Source organism: Myotis lucifugus, unplaced genomic scaffold (genome assembly GCF_000147115.1).
Source record: "Myotis lucifugus unplaced genomic scaffold, Myoluc2.0 scaffold_582, whole genome shotgun sequence".
In the NCBI taxonomy this organism is placed as follows: domain Eukaryota; kingdom Metazoa; phylum Chordata; class Mammalia; order Chiroptera; family Vespertilionidae; genus Myotis; species Myotis lucifugus.
The window spans coordinates 143,189-163,468 of NW_005871630.1; the positions used below are offsets into that span (position 1 = coordinate 143,189).

Consider the following 20,280-nt stretch of genomic DNA (forward strand, 5'->3'; position numbering starts at 1 on the left):
GGCCCACGGGGGGGGGGGCGGGGGAGGGCAGCCAGAGCTGCCGGGAGCACCAGCTGGGAGCAGAGGCGGAACTTGGGATAGAGAGGGAAAATGTCCGTCTCTCCAGATCCCTCGCTAATGCTGTGAGGATGGTCTGGGCCCCTGTGGAGGGCCAGAGGCAAGCGCCGGCTGGGACAGGTCACCTGTCCATCACCCTGCGGGGGCCGGGCCTGTGGGCACCCGAGGGGACCACGCTGACGCCCTCTCAGCCAGGGGGCTGGGACACCCGCTCCTGTCGAGTCCTGCCCCTGCCCAGGGCCCAGGCCTGCGCCGCCAGGTCCCATCGACACCCAGGGAGCTTTCGGGTCTCCGCACCCACCTCCTCCTACCCCTGCGCCACGAAATCTGGCCGCTGACAAGGCCGCCATCGGCACAGGCAGAACCGTGGGTCAACCAGCGTGGCCTGGCCTCTACTCAGACCTGTTTGCCCATCCGAAGGCGCTTTGTGTTGAAGTCAAACTACCCTTAATGCATTCTCCATTCTCTACAAAAACCCCGCCGCCAATTAAGAAACAAAACCAAACCACGAAGCCCACTTCTCGGCCGGTTCCCATTTTCTTTGATCCATTAGAATCGGAGCGCGAGCCGCCTCCGCCTCTTGAGCGGGCGGAGAGGGAGTAATGGCCGTGAAGTGGCCACGAGTGTTTGCTCGGCGATGAAAGGGAGCGTTTGAGAACTCAGCATCAAGGCGGAACACGCCGTCTCCCCAGGCCCCCTCGCTAAGAATATTAACGAATTAATGGTTGACTCGCGCCGCAGATGTCTGTTTGCTCTGCTGCTCGGAAGCCCAGAGCGTTTCCTTAGCAACCGCGCCATCGGCCGCCTCCATCTCCCCGAGGGCGCGGGCGCCTCTCCAGCGGCTCCGCAGTGTTTGCCGAAGGGAAGGTGATGGATGGAGACATTCTAAAGGGGCCATTTTTCTCCTTTCCTCTTCCTTCCCGTGGCCATTGAAACCTGACGTGGGGAACACCTCCTGAGTCAACACCTAATTCCCCGCCGTCCCCCCCGACAAAGCCCTCCCTCCGTCCTAACCAAACAGCCGCTTTCACCGCGTGCCGCGCACTCGTGTGCGTCTGTGCGGCACACACATGTGCCGTCGCTTCCTGCTGACACACGGCATGTGGATGTGTTTGCTTCGCGGACGTGAGGCCCCGCGGTCTCCGGGCCGGTGTGCGGGCCGGGCCGCCGGCTGGGCCAGCTCACAAACGGCTGGTCGCTGAGCGTGGACGGACCCGGACGTGCGGGGTAAGGAGCCCACTTACCCACAAGAGCTCAGGTGGCAGCGCGTCGGAGCTCCTCGCGCAAATACTCACACAGAGCTTAGCCAGACGGCGGACCTAGGGCGAAGGCGGGAATTCACAGAGGGGGAGCCAGGCCGGCTCCGGACCACTTCCCTCTGACCCAGCACTGCCGCCCACGGTGCTCTCCGGAGAGGGTTTTGTCACTTTTCTGGGGGACAGATTCTAAAAGAGACAGACGCGAGGGGAAGCAACGAAAAGGCTCAGTCAGCGTTTACAAGGAGCACAAACCCGCGAGGTCAGAGCAGTGGCCCGTGCCCATGAGCGCCTCTGAATTTTTATTTGTGTCTCCTTTTCTGCAGCAGCTGCTGCAGGGTGGATCTGCGAAGCAGTGGTCACAGTCAAGGGCGACTCAAGGAAGGAGCCACTTCCGGCCGGCGTGGCTCAGTGGTTGAGCATGGACCTATGAACCAGGAGGCCACGGTTCAATTCCCGGTCAGGCCACATGCCCAGGTTTAGGCTCGATCCCCACTAGGGGGCGTGCAGAAGGCAGTCGATCAGTGATGCTCCCTCATCACTAATGTTTCCATCTCCCTCTCTCCCTTCCTCTCTGAAGCCAATAAAAATAAATGTAAAAAAAAAAAAAAGGAAGGAGCCATTTGCCTGCCCCCAGTGAGGGTGCCCTCGGAGCTGGGACACTGGCCTGGGTCTTGGGAAGCCCCGTCGAGTTGGCTGGCAGTCCGGGCAGCAGTCAAACAGGGAGCTGTCATAGAGACGGAGCACAGAGAAGTGGGGCTCCTGTGGCCCAGGGGGTTTGGAAAGGCGTTACCTGGACACAGAGGTGGAGCAAGGCCCGGGCAGGTGCACAGGTCGGGGGAGAAGACATTGCTTTATGGCAAATTTCAGATTCCAACCTATCACACCCCTTCCCGTGTGAGCACAGGTCACCCGAGCACACACCTGGCCAGGTCACCTGCCCATCACCCCTTCCTCCTTCCCGTCCTCACAGCCAGTGGGGACCTGGCGCTGCTCACACATCGGCCAGCTGGTCATGAGTGTCCCGACCATCAACGCGGGAGACAGTGCCAGCTCTCCGCTCAGAGGCCACGGAGGGAAAAGGAAGGTGAACTTGGAAATGGCCTGTTTATCTCAGAGGGAGATATATGCATCACCCTTGGACACAGGCAGTAGGGTGGTGAAGGCCTGGGGCAGGGGGCGGTGTGAGCCAATAGGGGACGAAAAGGGACATATGTAATACCATCAACAATAAAGGTTAAAAAATGAAAGAAATGGCCCGTTTCACAGACAGCCAGGAGGCCGTGTTTCTGAAAGTCCCCGGAGATCTGACGTTGTGGGGCGGGAATGCTAGAACCTCCCCCGTGGGCTCCAGCTGGCCCGGGCGAAACCAGGAGAAACCACAAAAACTTTCCACTTGTTTTTACCAAACTTGGCGCTCACTTATCTACCACCTGACCCAGGTTCTGTGGGAGGGAGCTCAGCCGGCCTGCACGGCCCTGGGGAACGTGAGGCCGACCGTCCTGTTTCCCGCCCGCTCAGATTTTCCAGAAAAATGTGGACGACAATGTCTATAAACTGTCCCCACGGACACAGCCCACCCGCAGCCGGGAGCCTCGACCAGCAGGGCTCAGAGCCGCGGGGCAGGCGGAGCCGGAACAGCCGCCCTCTTAGCAGACATTCCCAACGTAGCAGCATCTGACCTGCAGCCTCGGGGCAAAGAAGCAAGGCCTGGGAAAGTGTAGAAGCTTCTGGAATCAACTACGGCCCCAGCTGCTGACCTGGCTGAGGCTCTGCAGGATTGTAAAGAACAAAGATCTCAGCCCAGCCCGGCCGGTGTGGCTCAGTGGGTGAGCATTGACCTAGGAACCAGGAGGCCATGGTTCAATACCCGGTCAGGGCACATGCCCGGGTTTAGGCTCGATCCCCAGTAGGGGTCATGCAGGAGGCAGCCTATCAATGATTCTCTCTCATCTTTGATGTTTCTCTCTCTCCCTCTCCCTTCCTCTCTGAAATCAATAAAAATCTATTTAAGAAAAAAAAAAAGACCGCTTCCTGGAACGAAGGACATTCCTCACCTCACCTGGCTGCTGGGCATCTGATTGGGGTCGAAGAGGTGAACTTGGACGTTCCTATTCGGTTATAGTGACACATGCACGAGGGGTCCCTGCCCTCTGCCCTGAGCAGGGCCTGTTTGCAGCTGACAATGGTGACTTGTGCTGCCACCATCGCGTGCTCAGGGCCTACCTTCCGGCTGTGTGGGCGGCCCGGGGGGCCTGCCTGGGAGATTTCCGCGGAGCCCGGGCCACAGCCGTTTCCCTGTGTTTCCCTTGGGAGCTTCTCTTTTCTTCCGGACCCCGTTCTGCAAACGTCACCTGGAGTTTAGGAAAGACAAGGGCCACCGAACCCCGGCTGGTGGCTCGCGTGCAGTGTCTTCCCTAAGCCCCTCTGAGAACACACATCCTGACATGCTGAGAGGGCCTAGAGCACGGGGGGCCCCACATCCCGCCCCAACCCCCGGCGAATTCTGGTGCTGCTGCTACTGGTGCGAGACCTCAGCTCCGTCAGGCAGCCCCTCCATGCCTCCGTTTCCCCTCAGCTGTCTGCATTGTAGGACTTCGGCTCTGCATGCCCGTGGCCTGGGGTCCACGTGCGGGGCCGGGCTGGTGTGACTCCAGCCTCCATCCGTCCACGGAGGCCTGGGCCAGAGGGAGGCAGCGCCCTGCTCCTGGGAGCCGGGATTAGCAGGCGTTTATCAGCCCCGGTCCCTGGGCGCGTCTCAGTTTCCATGACCAGCACTTTCCAGGGCGACCCTGAACCACACGCTAAGGTCCTCCTTGAGACAGAACAATAGGAGCGCATTCCTGCCGTGGGTTTGAAGTTGGGGCACGCTCCCAGGCTATCTCTCCCTTAGGAAAATAAACACAGCGCCCCGCCCGCGCCCCCCTCACCCCCCTCGGAGGGAAGGCGGGCTGGGGGCCTGCTTTTTCCATCCTGCACTGCGGGATAAAGAATCACTTGCCAGGTGGGGTTACCCAGACAAGGGAACAGCCAGCGCCCTGGCCCCTGGGGAAAGGACAGACCCGTCCCCTCTCGGCTGGTGGTGGGGACGGGCGGGGAGCCACTGCGGCAGGACTGGGCCCAGTCCAGTGGGTAGCAGGTCCCTTTCTGAGGGCCTGTAGGTGGCACCAGAAATCCCGCTCCTCCTGTCCCCGCTTGGAGCTCCCTCCCCGCCACGCCTCATCCTCCGCTCTCCTGCCTCCTCCTTGTAGGAAACACGCTTGTTCCTTCACTCCTTGCTGTCGGTCACGGGGGAGGGGCCTGCCTCCGTCCTCGCCCTGGAGTCCGAGTCCACGCTCACGGGCCTCTGTTCTTGTTTTCCGGACGCATTCTCTCCTCCGTGGCCTCAGCGCTCCTCCCTCCCTCATTCTCTGCGACTTCGGGATCCTTTGTTTCCTGTTTGCTTTGGTCCCAGTGTAGAGGTTTGCTTTGGTCCCAGTGTCAGAGGTTCCCTCCCGTCCTTGCTCCTGGGGGTTCCTCACGATTCCAGAGGCACCAGCCAGCTGAGGGGAGCCCTGGGCAGGTGGGCGGGTGGGGAGGTGGGCAGGGTCGCATCGCCGATGGGTGTTTGGAGAAGAATTTGGGTGGGAGGGGGGAGGGCAGATGCCCACCACCGAGGAGTGGGTGGCTGCCTGTCCTAGAAACCAGCTTTTGGATTTATCTCGGAGAGACGGGCCCAGAAGGAGAGGGTTCGAGTCACTGAGTTGCTGGCCCTGCTCCCTCTGGTCTGTGCGGCAAGGGCATTGCACAGGCCGGTGGCTGCAGGGTCTGCACTGTGATGTGCGCTCCCCATTCAACCCCCCCCAGTTCAGGGAGGCACCCCAGGTCTGCAGGACCCCAGGCCAGCATATGGTTTTCTACAAGTTCCCACACACCAAGCCCTCCTCTCTCCTTCCCTCCTTTGTCTGCTGCGCGGATCTCTCCCAGACCTCCCCCACCCAGTGCCTCCCCAAGGGCAGGCTGGGTGCCATTCCCACTAATTGCAATTTGCCTCATTTGCATGCGGCTTTTTCATTATAATTCTGTGAACCTCCGTGGCTGTGTTGCCAGGCAACGGAGAGCTGACTAGCTTGCTGGCCCCCTGGCTGGCAGGCGGGAGTCGGGGATGTGCAGGTCCAGCTACAGCTGTGCTGCAGCCCCGGGAGGAGGCAGCTCTGCTGGTTGTGTCTGTGTGTCCGCAAGGTCTGGCGACACTTTTCCTTGCCCGTGCCCCAGGCCCACTCAGTGTCTGCTGGCTAACCGGAGGCCGCAGCCCACCTCCAACACAGCGAGCCCTGGTCTTACTTCCCCCTCCCCTCCCCCATGGGGTCCCCCCCTGGGGTTCTCCTGATGCTTCCGGAGACTGAGCACCGTGCAGTCCTCAGGGCCGGCTCTGAGCGCTGCCTACCATGTTCCAGCTGCCCCGCCCACACCAGCAGCTCCGTGCTCCTGTGCGGGCCCTTCTCTCCCGCCCCCTCCAGCCTGTGCTGGGATGGCTCCTGCTTTCTTCCTCTCATCCCTCCAACTTTTTTGTTTTTTATTGATTTCAGAGACAAAGGGAGAGGGAGAGGGAGACAGAAACATCAATGATGAGGGAGAATCATCGATCGGCTGCCTCCTGCACGTTTCCCACTGGGGATCAAGCCCGAAAACTGGACATGTGCCCTGACCCCTGACCGGGAATCAAACCGTGACCTCCTGGTTCATAGGTCGAAGCTCAACCGCTGAGCCACCCCAGCCGGGCTCATCCCTCCAACTTTTGAATTGGGACCTCAGGTGAATCTAATGGAATGTGGCTCGATTACAATCCTTGGTGCAGGACTCTCTGCAGAATGAATAAATGAGTGGACAGATGACCCCCACCATGCTCACACCCCAATCTATTCAGAGACGTGGGTGTTCAGCTGTCTCAGGTAATCTGGTGAAGAACAAGGACAAGATGCGGTTAAAAAGTCCACAACTAAACATCCGTCCACTTTGAGCCTCGAGTTCCACACCTTTCCTTGTCGTTAAGTAGCCCAAATGGCTTACCTTTCTCCCAAAACCCCTTAGAGCAGCGGTTCTCAACCTTCCTAATACCGCGACCCTTTCATACAGTTCCTCATGTTGTGGTGACCCCCAATTTCATTGTTACAAATTGAACATAATTAAAGCATAGTGATTCATCACAAAAACAATATGTGATTATCTATGTGTTTTCTGATGGTCTTAAGCGACCCCTGTGAAAGGGTCATTCGACCCCCAAAGGGGTCGCGACCCACAGGTTGAGAACCGCTGCCTTAGAGGGAGTGTGACTACGCTATGAAAGTAACAGAGTGTGGGCAGGGGAGTCATCTAGGAGGGCGCAATTCAAGATCAAGTGCACAAACGCTAGTGAGCCCGGTGTGGACGGAAAAGGGGCCACACGCTGAGCCCCACCAGCCCAGGGGAGGCCCGTTGGCGGCCTCATAAACGCAGGGACGTACATAGGTCTGAACACAAAGTTCCTAACTAAAAGCCAGTCACGTCCGAGGCCTGCGGCTTCCTTGACAAAGGTCAGTTTTTACCTTAGGTGACCCTGTCCGTTGTCTTTTTGCATCTAAGATAACGCCCTTGGGACGTCAGAGCCCTCAGGGCACAGCCTCCCCCAGAGCACCAGGCCACAGAATTCCGCTCTTATCTCGTTGCCCACGTACCATCTCTGAGCTGCAAAGGTTCCTTGTTAAGGATCCTGCACCCACCAAACAGAAGCGTGTGTCTGTCCTTGTACTTTCTATCCAATCCCAGGGACGCCCCCCACCCCTGCTTGGCTTTCTCCCACCTCAACCGCCAGTGAGTTTCAGGCAACCCCTCCGTCTCCTCCTTGGATTCTAATGTATAAAACGAGCGGTAACAGTGCCATTCTCGGCGGTTTCTCAGTCCACTGAGATTCTGCTTCCCAGCAATGGCCGTCAGTTTGACGCAAATAAGCGGTAAGACTTGTCCTCAGGCCGGGCGCTCTTTCGCCCACTCGGCCAGTTGGACGTGGCCCGCCTGACCGCTGCGTGGACGTCCCAGCATGTCTGCCTCCTCCTGACTTCTGGCCGAGAGGAGGGTGGGGCAGGAAAGCCACACACTGACTATCCATGTGACACATTGGGTATAGAACAGTGATGGCGAACCTTTTGAGCTCGGCGTGTCAGCATTTTGAAAAACCCTAACTTAACTCTGGTGCCGTGTCACACATAGAAATTTTTTGATATTTGCAACCATAGTAAAACAAAGACTTATATTTTTGATATTTATTTTATATATTTCAATGCCAATGAACAAAGAAAAATCAACCAAAAAAATGAGTTCGCGTGTCACCTCTGCCATCACTGGTACAGAAGGTCCATTTCCAGAGGCGGAACTCAACCACACTTTTGGGGCGGGGAGAGGATTTAAACAGCAAAGAACGAAAAAGCAGCTCCGCCTCCGCATTGCCGCTCGCTCAGCTTCTTACCAGCTTTGCGACCTTGGTCAGGCCATCGAACCGACCGAGCTGCCCCGGCCTCAGCTCCGGCTCCAACAGGAGGCTCAGTAAAACCCACTGCAGACCTGGCGGGGCGCCGAAAGGACGCTCCAGGCCGAACATGGTGAAGGATTACAGATGCATGAGGTCATTGGGGACCAGAGGGCCGGAGCCCCAGAACGGCGCCAGCACCAGGAAGGGGACGGGAGGCAGAGGCATTAAAGGACTCCAGGCGCTTTTTCCGGGCGGAGAACTCTGGGCGGGGCGGGTCCTGGGCAAGTCCGAGGGGAAGGGTGATGGTCTCGGCCAGTGGAATGTGGTCTAGGCCCGTGGTCGGCAAACTCATTAGTCCACAGAGCCCAATATCAACAGTACAACGATTGAAATTTCTTTTCAGAGCCAAATTTTTTAAACTTAAACTATATAGGTAGGTACATTGTTATTAACTTAATTAGGGGACACCTAAGGCTTAGGAAGAGCCACACTCAAGGGGCCAAAGAGTCGCATGTGGCTCTCGAGCCGCAGTTTGCCGACCACGGGTCTAAGCGAAAGGGAATGTGGGCTGTGAAGTGGCCTAAAGGTCTGTTCCCAGGGGAGGGTGATTCCATTATTTGATCAGATCCAACAAGACACCCCCCGGTTCAGATGGAGAGAACTCGTGATAAACGATAACCCGCCTGCGGCTGGGCACGGGACCGGCAGCTCACATTCAGGAAGTCCCCACCAGTGCCAGCTGTTCCCGCCACAGCACAGTGCCAGGCCGCGCTCCTGCTCCCGCCCCAGCCCAGCAAATGCACGCAGAGCTGAGGGGCTGGTCCGCCCCACACACGGCCAGCCAGTGGCTGCCGGGACTCAGGTCTGCCTCCCCGCCAGGCTCTGGGATTGCACCTGGCGGCTGGCTGCGAGGAGCCATTTTTACACGACATAGGCCGGGACCGGGAGCCATTTCACTCTGAGAACCTTGTTGGGGCGACTGGCCCTGCTCTGAACCCGGCTGCGATGCCCACGGGCCTGGGAGCCACGCGCTGAATCCTAAGCGCCCGGGCCTGGCTGTCGACGGAGCTGTACCCCTCCCTGCGAGGACGGCTGTGGGCCGGCGCCCAGGCTGGTGTGGGGCCCGAGGTGAGCTGTGTCCTGTCCCCAACACCCCTCCGCCCTCAACTTGGTCCCCGTGTGTCGGGGATGAAAGGGGCTTTGCGCTCTGCAGTGCGCATGGCTTCCTCAGAAGCTGGGGAAGGGGAGAGGGCATTATTTATCGGGGCCCTTTGGGGACCCCAAATACCATCACCCGGAGGGTGTGAGGACTCTACTGCGCCCCGTTTGGAGGCGGGACCTAACAGAGAAGCTGGAAGGAAAACTTTTAAAAGGCAGGACCAGTGTTAACGTGCTGCTCTTGGTGGCGCCTACACTAACGTCGGGGTGACACGTGGAAGATGACGCGGCCCCAAGAGTGGCACGCAGACGTGGGGGGCACTTCACGTTTTTGGAATCCAAGTGTTGTAGTAATATATGGAAATGTTTAAAAATGCTTTAAAAATGTCTAAAAAGTGTTTAAACGTTTTTAAAATGTTTGAGTTAACTTTCTTGAAACTTAAAGTGTGATATTAAGGACACATTCCCCACTGCTCTGAAGCGTGTTACCCCATAGATAAGGATCTGAACTTCAGTGACTGACTCAGAGTGACTTGCTAAGATAACCATTTGTGTGAGTGAGGTACTCTCCCCAGATAACCACATGTAGGCCCTCGCCCTGTTTGAGATTAACATGCGTGCATTGACGTAATTCATTGATAGCCACCTGAACTGCTGCGGGTGCGGGACAGGCTTTAAAAATGGGTCCTGGCCAGCCAACGGTGCTCGCCTGTCGAGACAGCCACAAAGGCACGTCCTTTTGTCAGTCTGGCAAACGACACAGCTCCACGCTCCTCTTCCTGCCAGACGACAGAAGAACGGCTGGTACCTCCCGATGGAGACGCGACCGGGCTCTCAGGTGAGGAACGCCGGCCCCCTGCATCCGGACCGGACCAGCCCAACTGCCGGACCCCCGAGGACAGCACCATTGGGATCCCATCAAGCCTGTACCCGCAGCATCAGGAACTTGTGTGAGTAATAAAGTGCTGTGTGATTTGCAACTGCATGTGTTTCATGTTGTGTGATTCCTCCGGCAGTTAATTTAATTATTTTGCGTATGCTTAAAACTGAAATTAAAGCTTCTGGTCTTTTCGGTCCTAGGCCTGCCCTTGGTCCTGCTTGCGTAGAGCAGCCTCTTCGCTAGCAACTACTTGAATGTCCCAACACCTGCACGGTTCAAGTTTATCTCAAGGGACCCTTACACCCCAGACCCTTTCCCGGGATCTACTTGGGACACCAAGAGACAACAGAACAGCCTTTCTAGTTGCTGAGAAAACAGCTGCCCTACCCCGCCCGCCAGCCTTTGTGAAGAAGCTGCTCTTAGAAAGGAGGCTGAACTAGTGTCCCAAGCAAACGCTGAGAGCGCCGGCCACCAGCAAAGCGGCACCGAGGCAGCCGCGGGGGCCTCCAGGGTGTGAGCCCCCGGCAGCCTGGGCCACAGGAAGGGGCAAAGCACAGGCAATGTCGCCTATTAAAGTGATAGTAAGTGACCAAGAGCTGAAACGCAGCGACCGGCGGCCCCAGGGCAGGGCAGGGCTCACGGAGCCTGGAACCCTCCCCAACAGGCCAGATGCCGAGCAGGTCTGGACAAAATGTGAAATCACAGTGCGCCCTGAGCGAGGGCAATTACAGGAGAAATAATAACAGGAGGTGCTGCAGGGTCCCCAAGCCTCGGGGAGGTAAGCAACACGCTCCAGACTAACCCATGGGCCAGACAAGAAAACAATGGATCTTAGAAAATACTTTGAATGGGAAAATAATGGCAATAAACATATTGAAACTTGGGAGAAGTAGCTCAAGTGCTTCCATGGAAATTGTAGTTTTAAACACATGATTCAGAAAATAAGAAGGTTGAAAACCAATGATCTGAGCTTCCGTCTCATAAACCTAAACAAACAAACAGCACCCGGTAAATTAAACCCAAAGAAAGTGCAAAGAAGAATGTAATCAAGAGTAGGAATCAGTGCACTTGAGAATAGACGCACAATAGAAAAAATGACAAAGCCAAGTTAGGTGACTGAAAAGATAAATAAAATTGATAATCCCATTCAGACGGGTCAAGGAAGAAATAACCCCCACATTTTTCATCCCAGTATCAGAAATACAAAGGGGCCATTACCGCAGGTTCCAATGATATTTCAAGTGTTATAATAAGACTAGAGGCCTGGTGCACGGATTCATGCACCAGTGGGGTCCCTCGGCCTGGCCTGCACCCTCTCGCAATCCGGGACCCCTCGGGGGATGTCGGAGAGCTGGTTTCAGCCCAATCCCTGCACGCCAGGCTGAGGGACCCCACCGGTGCATGAACAGGGCCAGGGAGGGACCACAGGAGGGTTCCAGGGTGTGTCCAGCCCGTCTCACCCAGTCCCGATCTGCTGGACCCCAGCAGCAATCTAACCTACCGGTCAGAGCGTCTGCCCCCTGGTGGTCAGTGCACGTCATAGCGACTGGTCCAACAGTCCAATGAACGGTCGGACACTTAGCATATTAGGCTTTTATTATATAGGATATTATGAACAACTTTTATGCTAATAAAAGTGACAACCTGGATAAACGAGCACCTCTCTAAAAACTACAATTTAGCAAAACTACCACAAGAAGAAATGGAAAATCCCAAGAACCCTATACTGTTAAAAACCAATCTGTAAGTTAAAATGTTCTCACAAAGAAAACTTCAGTCTTAGGTGGCTTCATGGGTAGTTTTTCAAACATTCAAGGAAGAAATAATACCAATTTCATACAAACTCTAATAAAGAACACCTCCCAACTTATCTTATGAGGCCAGCAAAACCCTGATATTAAAAGTTGACAAGGACATTACAATATCAGAAATTCACAGGCTTATACCTCTCATAAATAAGGATGGAAAATCTTAACCGAAACTCTAGTAAATCTAATACAGAGATATAGTAAAAGGATACTACTTCATCACCAAGTAAAGTTTACTCCAGAAATGCAAGGTTGGTTTGATATTTGAAAACCAAGCAGTGTAATTTGACATAATAACAAAATGGAGAAGAAAAAAAAAATATGACCATGCCCATGGACGCAGAAAAACATTTGATAGAATTCTTGTTCATGACAGAAAACAATCTGTCAATTAAGAATAAAAAGAAGATCTTGGAAGACTTTTGGGGAGCTGCCAAGACACCGTTCCTCACTCTCTTCACTGTCCATCAAGGAGGCTGCCCATTGCTGAAGCCATCGGACACCCCGTTCCTCGCCAGGCCTTGGTTCTGATGAGCTCTGAGACTTTAAAAAATATGTATTTTTTATTGATTTCAGAGAGGAAAAGAGAGGGAGAGAGAAAGAGAAACATCAATGATGAGAGAGAACCATTGATTGGCTGCCTCCTACATCCCCCCCTCCTTGCCCCCGCCCCTCACACACACACTGGGGATGGAGCCCGCAACCCCGGCATGTGCCCTGACTAGGAATCGAACCGCGACCTCCTGGTTAATAGGTCAACGCTCACCCATTGAGCCACGCTGCCTCGCCCCCTCTGGTGTGGCTCAGACCAGAAAGCCGCTAAGCTGGAGTGTGGGACGGCTCCTCGCCACAGGCGGCCTGTCCTCGTGCTGAGTCACGGGTCCCCTTTGTTTTGCTGTCACTGGCTCCGGTGGCTGCTCTCCCTTGCACTGTCTCATCCCAAAAGGGCTCACTGTTTCCACCGCCGGTTCCGTGGGGCCTTGGCCTCGCGCTCGCCAGCGCTCACAATGGGAAGCAGCTCATTCGTATTCCAGGAGCGAAGGGGCTGAGAGGGAGCTGGTCCCTGCACCCAGCGCAGCGCCTGAGACCTCTGACAGCCTGGCCCGCGGCCGCGGTGGCCTGTGGTCCTCTCCGCCTATTTAGCCCCCGGTGCCACGTTACCATCTCCGTCTGTTGTTTGGCTGCGGCCGATCGTCCGGCTGAGACTCGAAGGGCAGAACATCCAAGTCAGACCTTAGGAGTTGGTCCCGCTCGGCAGGACACCCGCCGGGGCAGTTCCAAGGAGGGGCAGTCATCACTGTCCTGCTCAAGCCACCTTCTCCCTGGGGGGAGGGGCGTGCCGAGCACCAGGGGGCTCTGGAGTCCTGCTCCCCTTGTGCTGACGGGGGAGGGGGCTGGGTGACAGGCACCCTGCTAGGAGCTTTCGTGGGTAGTGTCCTGTCCTGTCCCCGCCTCAGTCTCAGAGAGGTTTAGCAACTTGCCCACATCACACAGCATGTCAGTGGCAGAGCCGGGCCGTCTGGCTCCACAGTCTGAGCTCTTCCCCGACCCAATCAGGCTGTTGTTAGGGTTCCTGCCCAGCCACAGGTTGGCCACGGTCCCCTCCGGCTCGGGAGACACCCTGAGACCCCCGGAGGCAGGCACCAGTCAGCAGGGGCCCGGCCTTGCTGGCCTTCGATAAAGCTGGCTCCCAGGTCCCCGCAGACAACAGGGAGTGCAGTGCGCCCAGGGCCGGGCCAGAGGAAGCCTTCAGCAGCCACAGTTACAGGGCGCAGTCACCCTCCCGCCTTCCTCTCCCGAGAGAGCTGGCCCCTCTCTCTCCTCAGCGCCCCTCCCCCACCGGCTGACAAGCAAAATTGCGGCTGATGATATAATATGACTAATAACGGGGAAGCAGCGTGAATGCCCGGAGGCCAGAGATAAAATAAACCGGTGATGACAGTCGCAGCGGCTGCTGAAAGATGCATTTACGGGGTCCTCTCCAGCGCGCCTGTGGGCTGGCGGTGGGGGGTAGGGGGGTCCCCGCTGCCCCGCAGATGCCCCTCTGCTCGGGGACAGCGGGTGGGCGTGGGGCTGCGCGGTGGCGAGTCAGCACGTGCAGGATGGGGGCCCCTTGGAGAGGCCCAAACGCCGTTCCCGGTGGAGGAGGGACAGGAAACCAAACGGGAAGCCACGACCTGACCCTCCACCAAGAAGAGAGCAGAGGCGCCAGGGCTGGCAGTGTCCAGTGTCCATTTCAGGGGACGTCTTTTTTCAGTTTCCTTTTAAAATATTTCTTTATTGACGTCAGAGAGGAAGGAAGAGGGAGAGAGAAACATCAATGATGAGAGAGAATCCTAGATCGGTTGCCTCCTGCACACCCCACACTGGGGATCAAGCCCGCAACCCGGGCATGGGCCCTGACCGGGAATCAAACTGTGACCTCCTGGTTCATAGGTTGACGCTCAACCACTGAGCCACACGGCTGGGCAGGAGTGTCTTTTCTTTTGCCACCTCTACGAAGACTCCATGGGTGCTGGGCGGTTCCATCTGCGAGCTCTGCCCCTTTCTTGGGTCACGCACGCACCTGCCTCTCCCTGGGCACAGGAGGCACCAGACCAGCCTTACCTCCAGCTGCGAGGGAAGGCGCAGCCCTGCGTCCTGAGGAGCTGGCATCAGCCTCCCGTGGTATAACACCCAGAGGGGGCGGCAGGAGAGCCACAGGCCCACCTAATGCACTTTCTCACGTTACCCTAGGTTGGCATTCGCTGCCAAATTCTTGTGGCACAAAAGAAAAAAGAAGCCCCCTTTTTTCCTCCCACGGAACCGAAGAAGTCTGGCAAGTGGAAAATGCCTGGAACCCTCACTGGACCAACGACGCAGCAACGGCGCTTCTCATTCACCCCAAACACTGACATCGACAGTAAGTTGCCATGGGCGCAGGCCAGCGTGGGTTCCCAGGGACCCCCAGCGACTGCATTCTCTGCTGCCATCTGGGCTTGGGGCTGCCAGCTCAGGTTTCCCAGGCAACGGGAGATGCTGCTGGAAGGAAGGGCGGAGGCGCAGGAAAAGCCGTCTCCTGGGGCGCTGCTTGTCTGGGGTGGGGGGGGACGACAGCGTGGAAAGAGCTCTGTGGTGCAGATCCAGCCTGTCATGCTCTGGTCTCTAGAGCAAGAATGAAGCACCTGCTGTGTGCACAGCAGTCACGGGCAGAGAGGAAAGGTGGTCAGGATGGGAATCTGAGCGTGTCTTCCAGCATCTCTCTGACTCTGCCCACAGGAAATGTGGGAGGGGCGCTCGCCTCTTAGCAGGGATCCCGGCTGCTGGCTACTGAACAGCGTGACCGGAATCATGGACCCGTGAAGGCGCAGGAACTGGGCAAGGCGGCCAGGCCTGGGACTCGGCCCGCGAGTGAGGGTCTGGGGCAGAAAACCCACTGTCAGGGTCAGGGTTGGGGGGTGCTGCTACCAATACAGTTGGCTCCGCTAACAGCTTGCCTTTCCCATTATGGACGTTGGAACGTGGCCACCCCCCAAAAAGGTCCGTGAGCTGGGCGTTAGATGGCCAGCTTTGTTCTGGGATGTGTCAATAGCTTCCGGTCCCACCCTCTGGGTGACCCCCTCTTCCTTGGCCCAGTTCCATGCCCCCGTGACCCCTGCCATTCCCCTTTCTCAGTGCCACGGGGGGCCCACCTCTCCCCTCTGCCCCCGCCACCCACCCCAAAGCCAGGCTTCCAGGGCACTCCAGGTCCGTGCAGGGGTGTGTGGGGAGAGAGGGGTGCTGGGGAGGGCTCCAGGCTTCCCCATGGCTGAGGCTTCTGCACCATACGCTGGGGCCCAGCTCACAGGCAGGTGGGCACAGCTGCCCATAGAGAGACCCCGGGCTTTGTCCCTGAACTTTCTGCAGAGGGAGAGAGAAAGCAAGAGGCGGGAGACGAGGTCTGCAGGCCCTGGTCCCAGGTGATAACTCCACTGCCCCTTTCACACCACCCGGGCGACCCCTCCACTCGGTTCCCCCAGCACCAGCGGCTGCTCTGCCTGGATGTGGAGAGCAGGGTGGGGAGGGGCCCTGGAGCTCTGTGCCCGACAGAGGAGGCAGCGGAGGCCACAGTTGTGTCACGGTGGTGGGATGGGGGTAAAGAATCAAGTTTGTTTAGGGCCATTTCCCTGCCCCTCGAACCCAAAGCACTGGGTGCAACGGAGCCGGGGCCCATGCAGGGCACACCCACTCTAGGTAACAGCCTTCTGAGCGATGCTGAGCGATGGCCTGGCCCCTGAAGGCGCAGAGCCCCTGGGCGGGGCTGCAGTGGCTCCCAGGGGCTCAGTGGGGCTCCTGGGCTGGGCTCGGGGGCATCAGATCCTGGAGAGACCACACAGCTACATGGACCATGGCGGGGAGCAAGTGGAGGCTGGCTTTCCAGAAGGGTCTCCAAAGCCCAAAGGGGGGGTGGCGAAGCTCCAAGGGACCCCCCTGACTCCCCACCCTCAAGGGGATGAGACATGTTCCCTCCACCACCCTGCAGGGCCTCGGCTCCGAGGAGCGGCCTTGGACTTGACCCAGCAGAGCGGACGGCCGCAGCCAGGGCCCTGGCTCTCAGGCCAGGCTGCTCCTGTGGTCAGACTGGGCGCAGAAGACCCTCCGGGGGCTCCTCCGGGCCAGGCCCAGGCACAGAGGCCAGCCTGGCGATGCCCAGGGGGTGGGCGGCAGGCTCCCCGGGCCTAACCACCACCTTCTCTGGCGAGTTACCCGCACGCAATTGATTAAGCAATTACCGAGGCGCGTGGGGAACACATCAAGTTGCCAGGAGAGGCGCAGGATGAGCGTCTCCAGCCGCAGGAGGAACATTCCTCTGTTTCGGAGCCCCGCCTGGCCCTGCCCTGCCCTGGCCGGCGGGAAGGCAGCACCCAGCCATGGGGAGCCCGGCTCAGACGCCCATTTGTCATTTCTAAAACCTAAATCGTAGTTTCAGGGGTATCCGTCACGCAAGGGCTTTGTAGCACTATTACCGCTTCTCCCCGCAAAGTCCACAGTATTTACACAACATGGCAACATGGAATTGGAAGGGGATACGGTGGTCCTTGGGTCAGGTCAAAGGTCAGAGGTCAAGGCTCCTGGTTTTTGCCAACTCCAGTTACGTGCACAGAGGAACCTGGGGAGGGGGACCAGGGCTTCAGGCTGGTGTGGGGCAGAAGTCTGGCCAATCCTGGTTTGGCTAAATATGGAGAAGAGAGGCAGGCGAGGGTGGATTTAGGTTAGATCAGAGAAAGAACTTCTTATGCCCGGAGACTCTAGAGCAGTGTCCCCAACCTTTTCTTGGCCACACCCCACCTCAGCACCTCTAACATCCTGATGCCGCCGCCTCCCTGTGACCTAGAATTCTTATTATTCAAAAAGTGAGCTCCTATTCACGTGGAGGAAGCCTGAAAAGCCATTAACTTGGTCTAAACAAGCTTCCAAAGAACATGGCATCATTGAGAGAGAAAAATAAAAGAACGAAAGGACAGTTGAAGGACTGAGGAAGAAACCACTAAGAAATTGTTAAAAATAATCATATGAAGTGACATGAAAAAATAGCAAATAAAGTTTCAAAACATATAATAGAGAACTGAAATGCACAAATGTCACAATACATATTTATATCCTGTATATGAGGCCCCTAGAGCCGTAAGAAACGCACAAAACTCACTGTTCATAACTCATTCTCGAATTGCCCCCCTTAAAAATCAAATTGCCCCCCTGTGGGCGTGTGCCCCACGCTGGGAACCTCTGGTCTAGACGATCTGAGTTCTTGAGAGACCAAGAAGCCCCCAGGACCCCTCGGACCTTCTTCCACTCCCAGCGCGGGGCCACCCCCGCTGCCACACCGACACCAGTCACTGAGCAGCTGACAGCCGGTGTCTGTGAGCGGTGGGTCCGACCGTCCGTCCGCAGGGCGTATAAATTAGTCAGCGTGCGTGGCCATAACAACACCAGGGCCTGGGTCCCCTTTTTTACTCATTGTAATTCTTTCAACTTTGCTGTTTGAAAATTTTCATAAAAAATATTAGGAAGAAAAAAAATGCAACATGATTTCCAGGGTTTTCCCACCTGAACTGACTTGAGAACCTCAGTGCAGCTCAGAAAAGCTGGCTGACGTCCTTGGTCCTAGCTGGAGGGCAGGGGTTACCGCTCCATTTTGCAGATGAATAAACTGAGGCCGGGCACACGGCAGTGACTCACCTGCTATCCCAGCCACGACGATGGTCCCACTGGCCTCGGGGACTCCCGAACCAGGCGGGGCCGCAGCTCGGCTCCCTCTCCTCCCCTCGGCTTGGGCACCTGGCAGCTCCCCGGCTCACACCTCCCTTCGCCCCAGACGTTCCCACGCCCCAGCGCCCTCCCTCAGGAAGAGCTGATTGGTCAGCTTAGGTCACGTGCCCACCCGAGAGCCAATCCACGGCAGGAGTCTTGGCTCTGCCCACCAATGGCAGCTCCCACCCTAACACCTGTTGAGCATGGGAAGCATCTGTGTTCCCACCCGCCCCACTGAGGCCTCGGAAGGAGGAAGCTTCCAGAAAACTCCATCTCCAAGGGCCGGGGCCCCAGACGTGCCTCCCAAGCTGCAGGTGGGGAACTGGAGCCCATGCGGCCTCCCCATTCCCTACCCTCAGCCCGAGGCCGCCACCCCTTCCCTGCAAGACCCCAATCCGGCATGGCTGCATGGAGAGCTGCTCAGATGTCCCCCGGGCCTCCGGTCCCAGGAACTGGCTCCGGGCTGTCCGGCCGCACTGGTTTCCCCTCCCTCCAGGCCCCAGCAGGCCCTGTGCCCGGCTGGCCCAGGCCTGGCTCTGATGGACGAGGGCCCCACACGAGTGGCCGCAGAAACGTTTCCGAAGGTGGTGAGGGACCACGCTCCGCGCAAGCTCCAATGACAACACCAGCCAGAAATCCCAACGAGGCTGGAGGCGGCCAGTGCCCGGCCAGACTGCTGGGATGGGCCGGGCACAGGAGGAGGGAGGCCCTGGGGGGCGAATGGGACACGGAGCAGGTGGGCTAAGCTCAGGGCCGGGTGGGGTGCAGCTTGCGTGGGAACGAAGGGCTGGATGCTGAATCCCTGGGGGTCAGAGTGGGCCTGGGGGGAGGGTGCTCTCGGTCCAGCGCCCCTGGCTGAGGGTGGTGTTGGGACACCCATACACCCAGCCTGTCCACCTCTCCTCTGGCACAGGGTTTCCGAGGGAAATGAGAATTTGGAGTCTGATCAACAGAATTTGAATTCCAGCTTCGTCTCTAAAACGTTCTGCGACTTTGGGCAGTCGAGTTCCTCCCTCTGAACCCAGCCTGCTCATCTCTGATTGGGCAGGGCCACGCCCACCTCGCTGGGTCGCCAGGAGGAATAAATGAAGGACCACCTGCCAGTGGCCAGGACCTGGGCACGCTGCTGGAGAGAAGGTCATTGCTCCCAGCGGGTCCCCGAGGGGCACTCAGACGCTTGAGCGCCGGGCGTCCTAGCGGGGCTGGACACGGGCATGGACTGTGTGCCTGAGCCACGCTCCTCAGAGGGTGGCCATGGTACCGGAAATGGTGTGGGTGGGAAGGTTTTCCAATACACACACCAGGCCCCGCCCCAGAACCTTGGCAGGCAGGAGGCTCTTGGAGAAGGCCAGCGAGGACCCCCCCCCCAGGCCCTTTGCTAATGGGAGCCCCCTTTTTGACAGACTCCCATGCACAGGCCATCAGGAGAGTCCCAAAGCTGTTTATTTTCCCACCTGTGGTCAGAGAAGAGGATGCAGGGAGCAGAGAAAACCCTGCCGTTCCCCTGTGAACATACCGGGGCCACACACGGAGTTTCTCTGTTGAAACAGAACAGCGGTTTACCTCCCCAGTGTCCTGTGAGGCACTGTGCCGCGCTGCTTCTGGGCAGGGCCTGCCAGACCTGCTAGTCTACAGCAGCGTGTCCGTGGAATGGGGCACGCTGATTGGCCAAAAAGTACCAAATGTCAGCTTCCATACAATGGAGCAAAAACGGGTCTTTTCTTGGCATTCTGAGTAGTTACCCCCTGAAAAGTGTCTCTCTTTCCTTGATCCTTAGCCATGCCCAGCCCACAGGGAGAGTAAAGGCAGCAACAGGTAACATTTGCATTAAAAAATAAGCAAGGTTTTCAACCAAACAGTTGAGTAATTGCATTCATTATTTCAACACCAAAATACGCCAGGCGGATGTCAGCCCACCACTACAAACAAATACATAAAATCAGGAAATGTCTGGGCAGCACAAACAGGGGCAGGGCACAGTCGCTGGCAGCAATGAATTGGCCTGGAGGTGCAGGCTTGGCTGAGCCGTGGACCAGCCCTCAGAACCAGTACTCGGAGACGAAGATGTGGACATTGACGATATTGCGGTGGTTCACCACGCCCCCGACCACGTAGTTCATCTCCAGCTTCAGGACCGCGTGGAACGGGCCCACGATGGGCCGCACCTGGCGCACCACCCCTGGGGGGAGAGAAGGTGTTTTGGAAGTTAGCAGGGGCTGTGGGCACACGGAGGTCTGGGCAAGGACTTTCTCTCGAGGATTTTGAGAACTTGAAGGGGCCTGAGACCTCCTCTCATCCCACTGTGAGCCAGATGCTGAGGCCCCTGCACAGCATCTTCCCCCAAGTGGTCCCCCCGGGCTCTGCTTC

At 57.5% G+C, this 20,280-nt stretch overlaps 1 protein-coding gene and 1 pseudogene across 1 annotated transcript in view; one reads left to right on the top strand and one right to left on the bottom strand.

The window, feature by feature from the left end:
* LOC102433013 overlaps positions 1–9,909 on the top strand; it is a 25,820-nt pseudogene extending 15,911 nt beyond the window's left edge.
* A 9,429-nt stretch (positions 9,910–19,338) lies between these two features.
* Positions 19,339–20,280, bottom strand: part of FBLN1 (fibulin 1) — a 64,148-nt gene continuing 63,206 nt past the window's right edge. The window contains 1 exon segment of the mRNA XM_023745789.1: positions 19,339–20,092. Within this exon segment, the coding sequence (XP_023601557.1) occupies positions 19,953–20,092 (140 nt within the window). The 3' untranslated portion in view covers positions 19,339–19,952.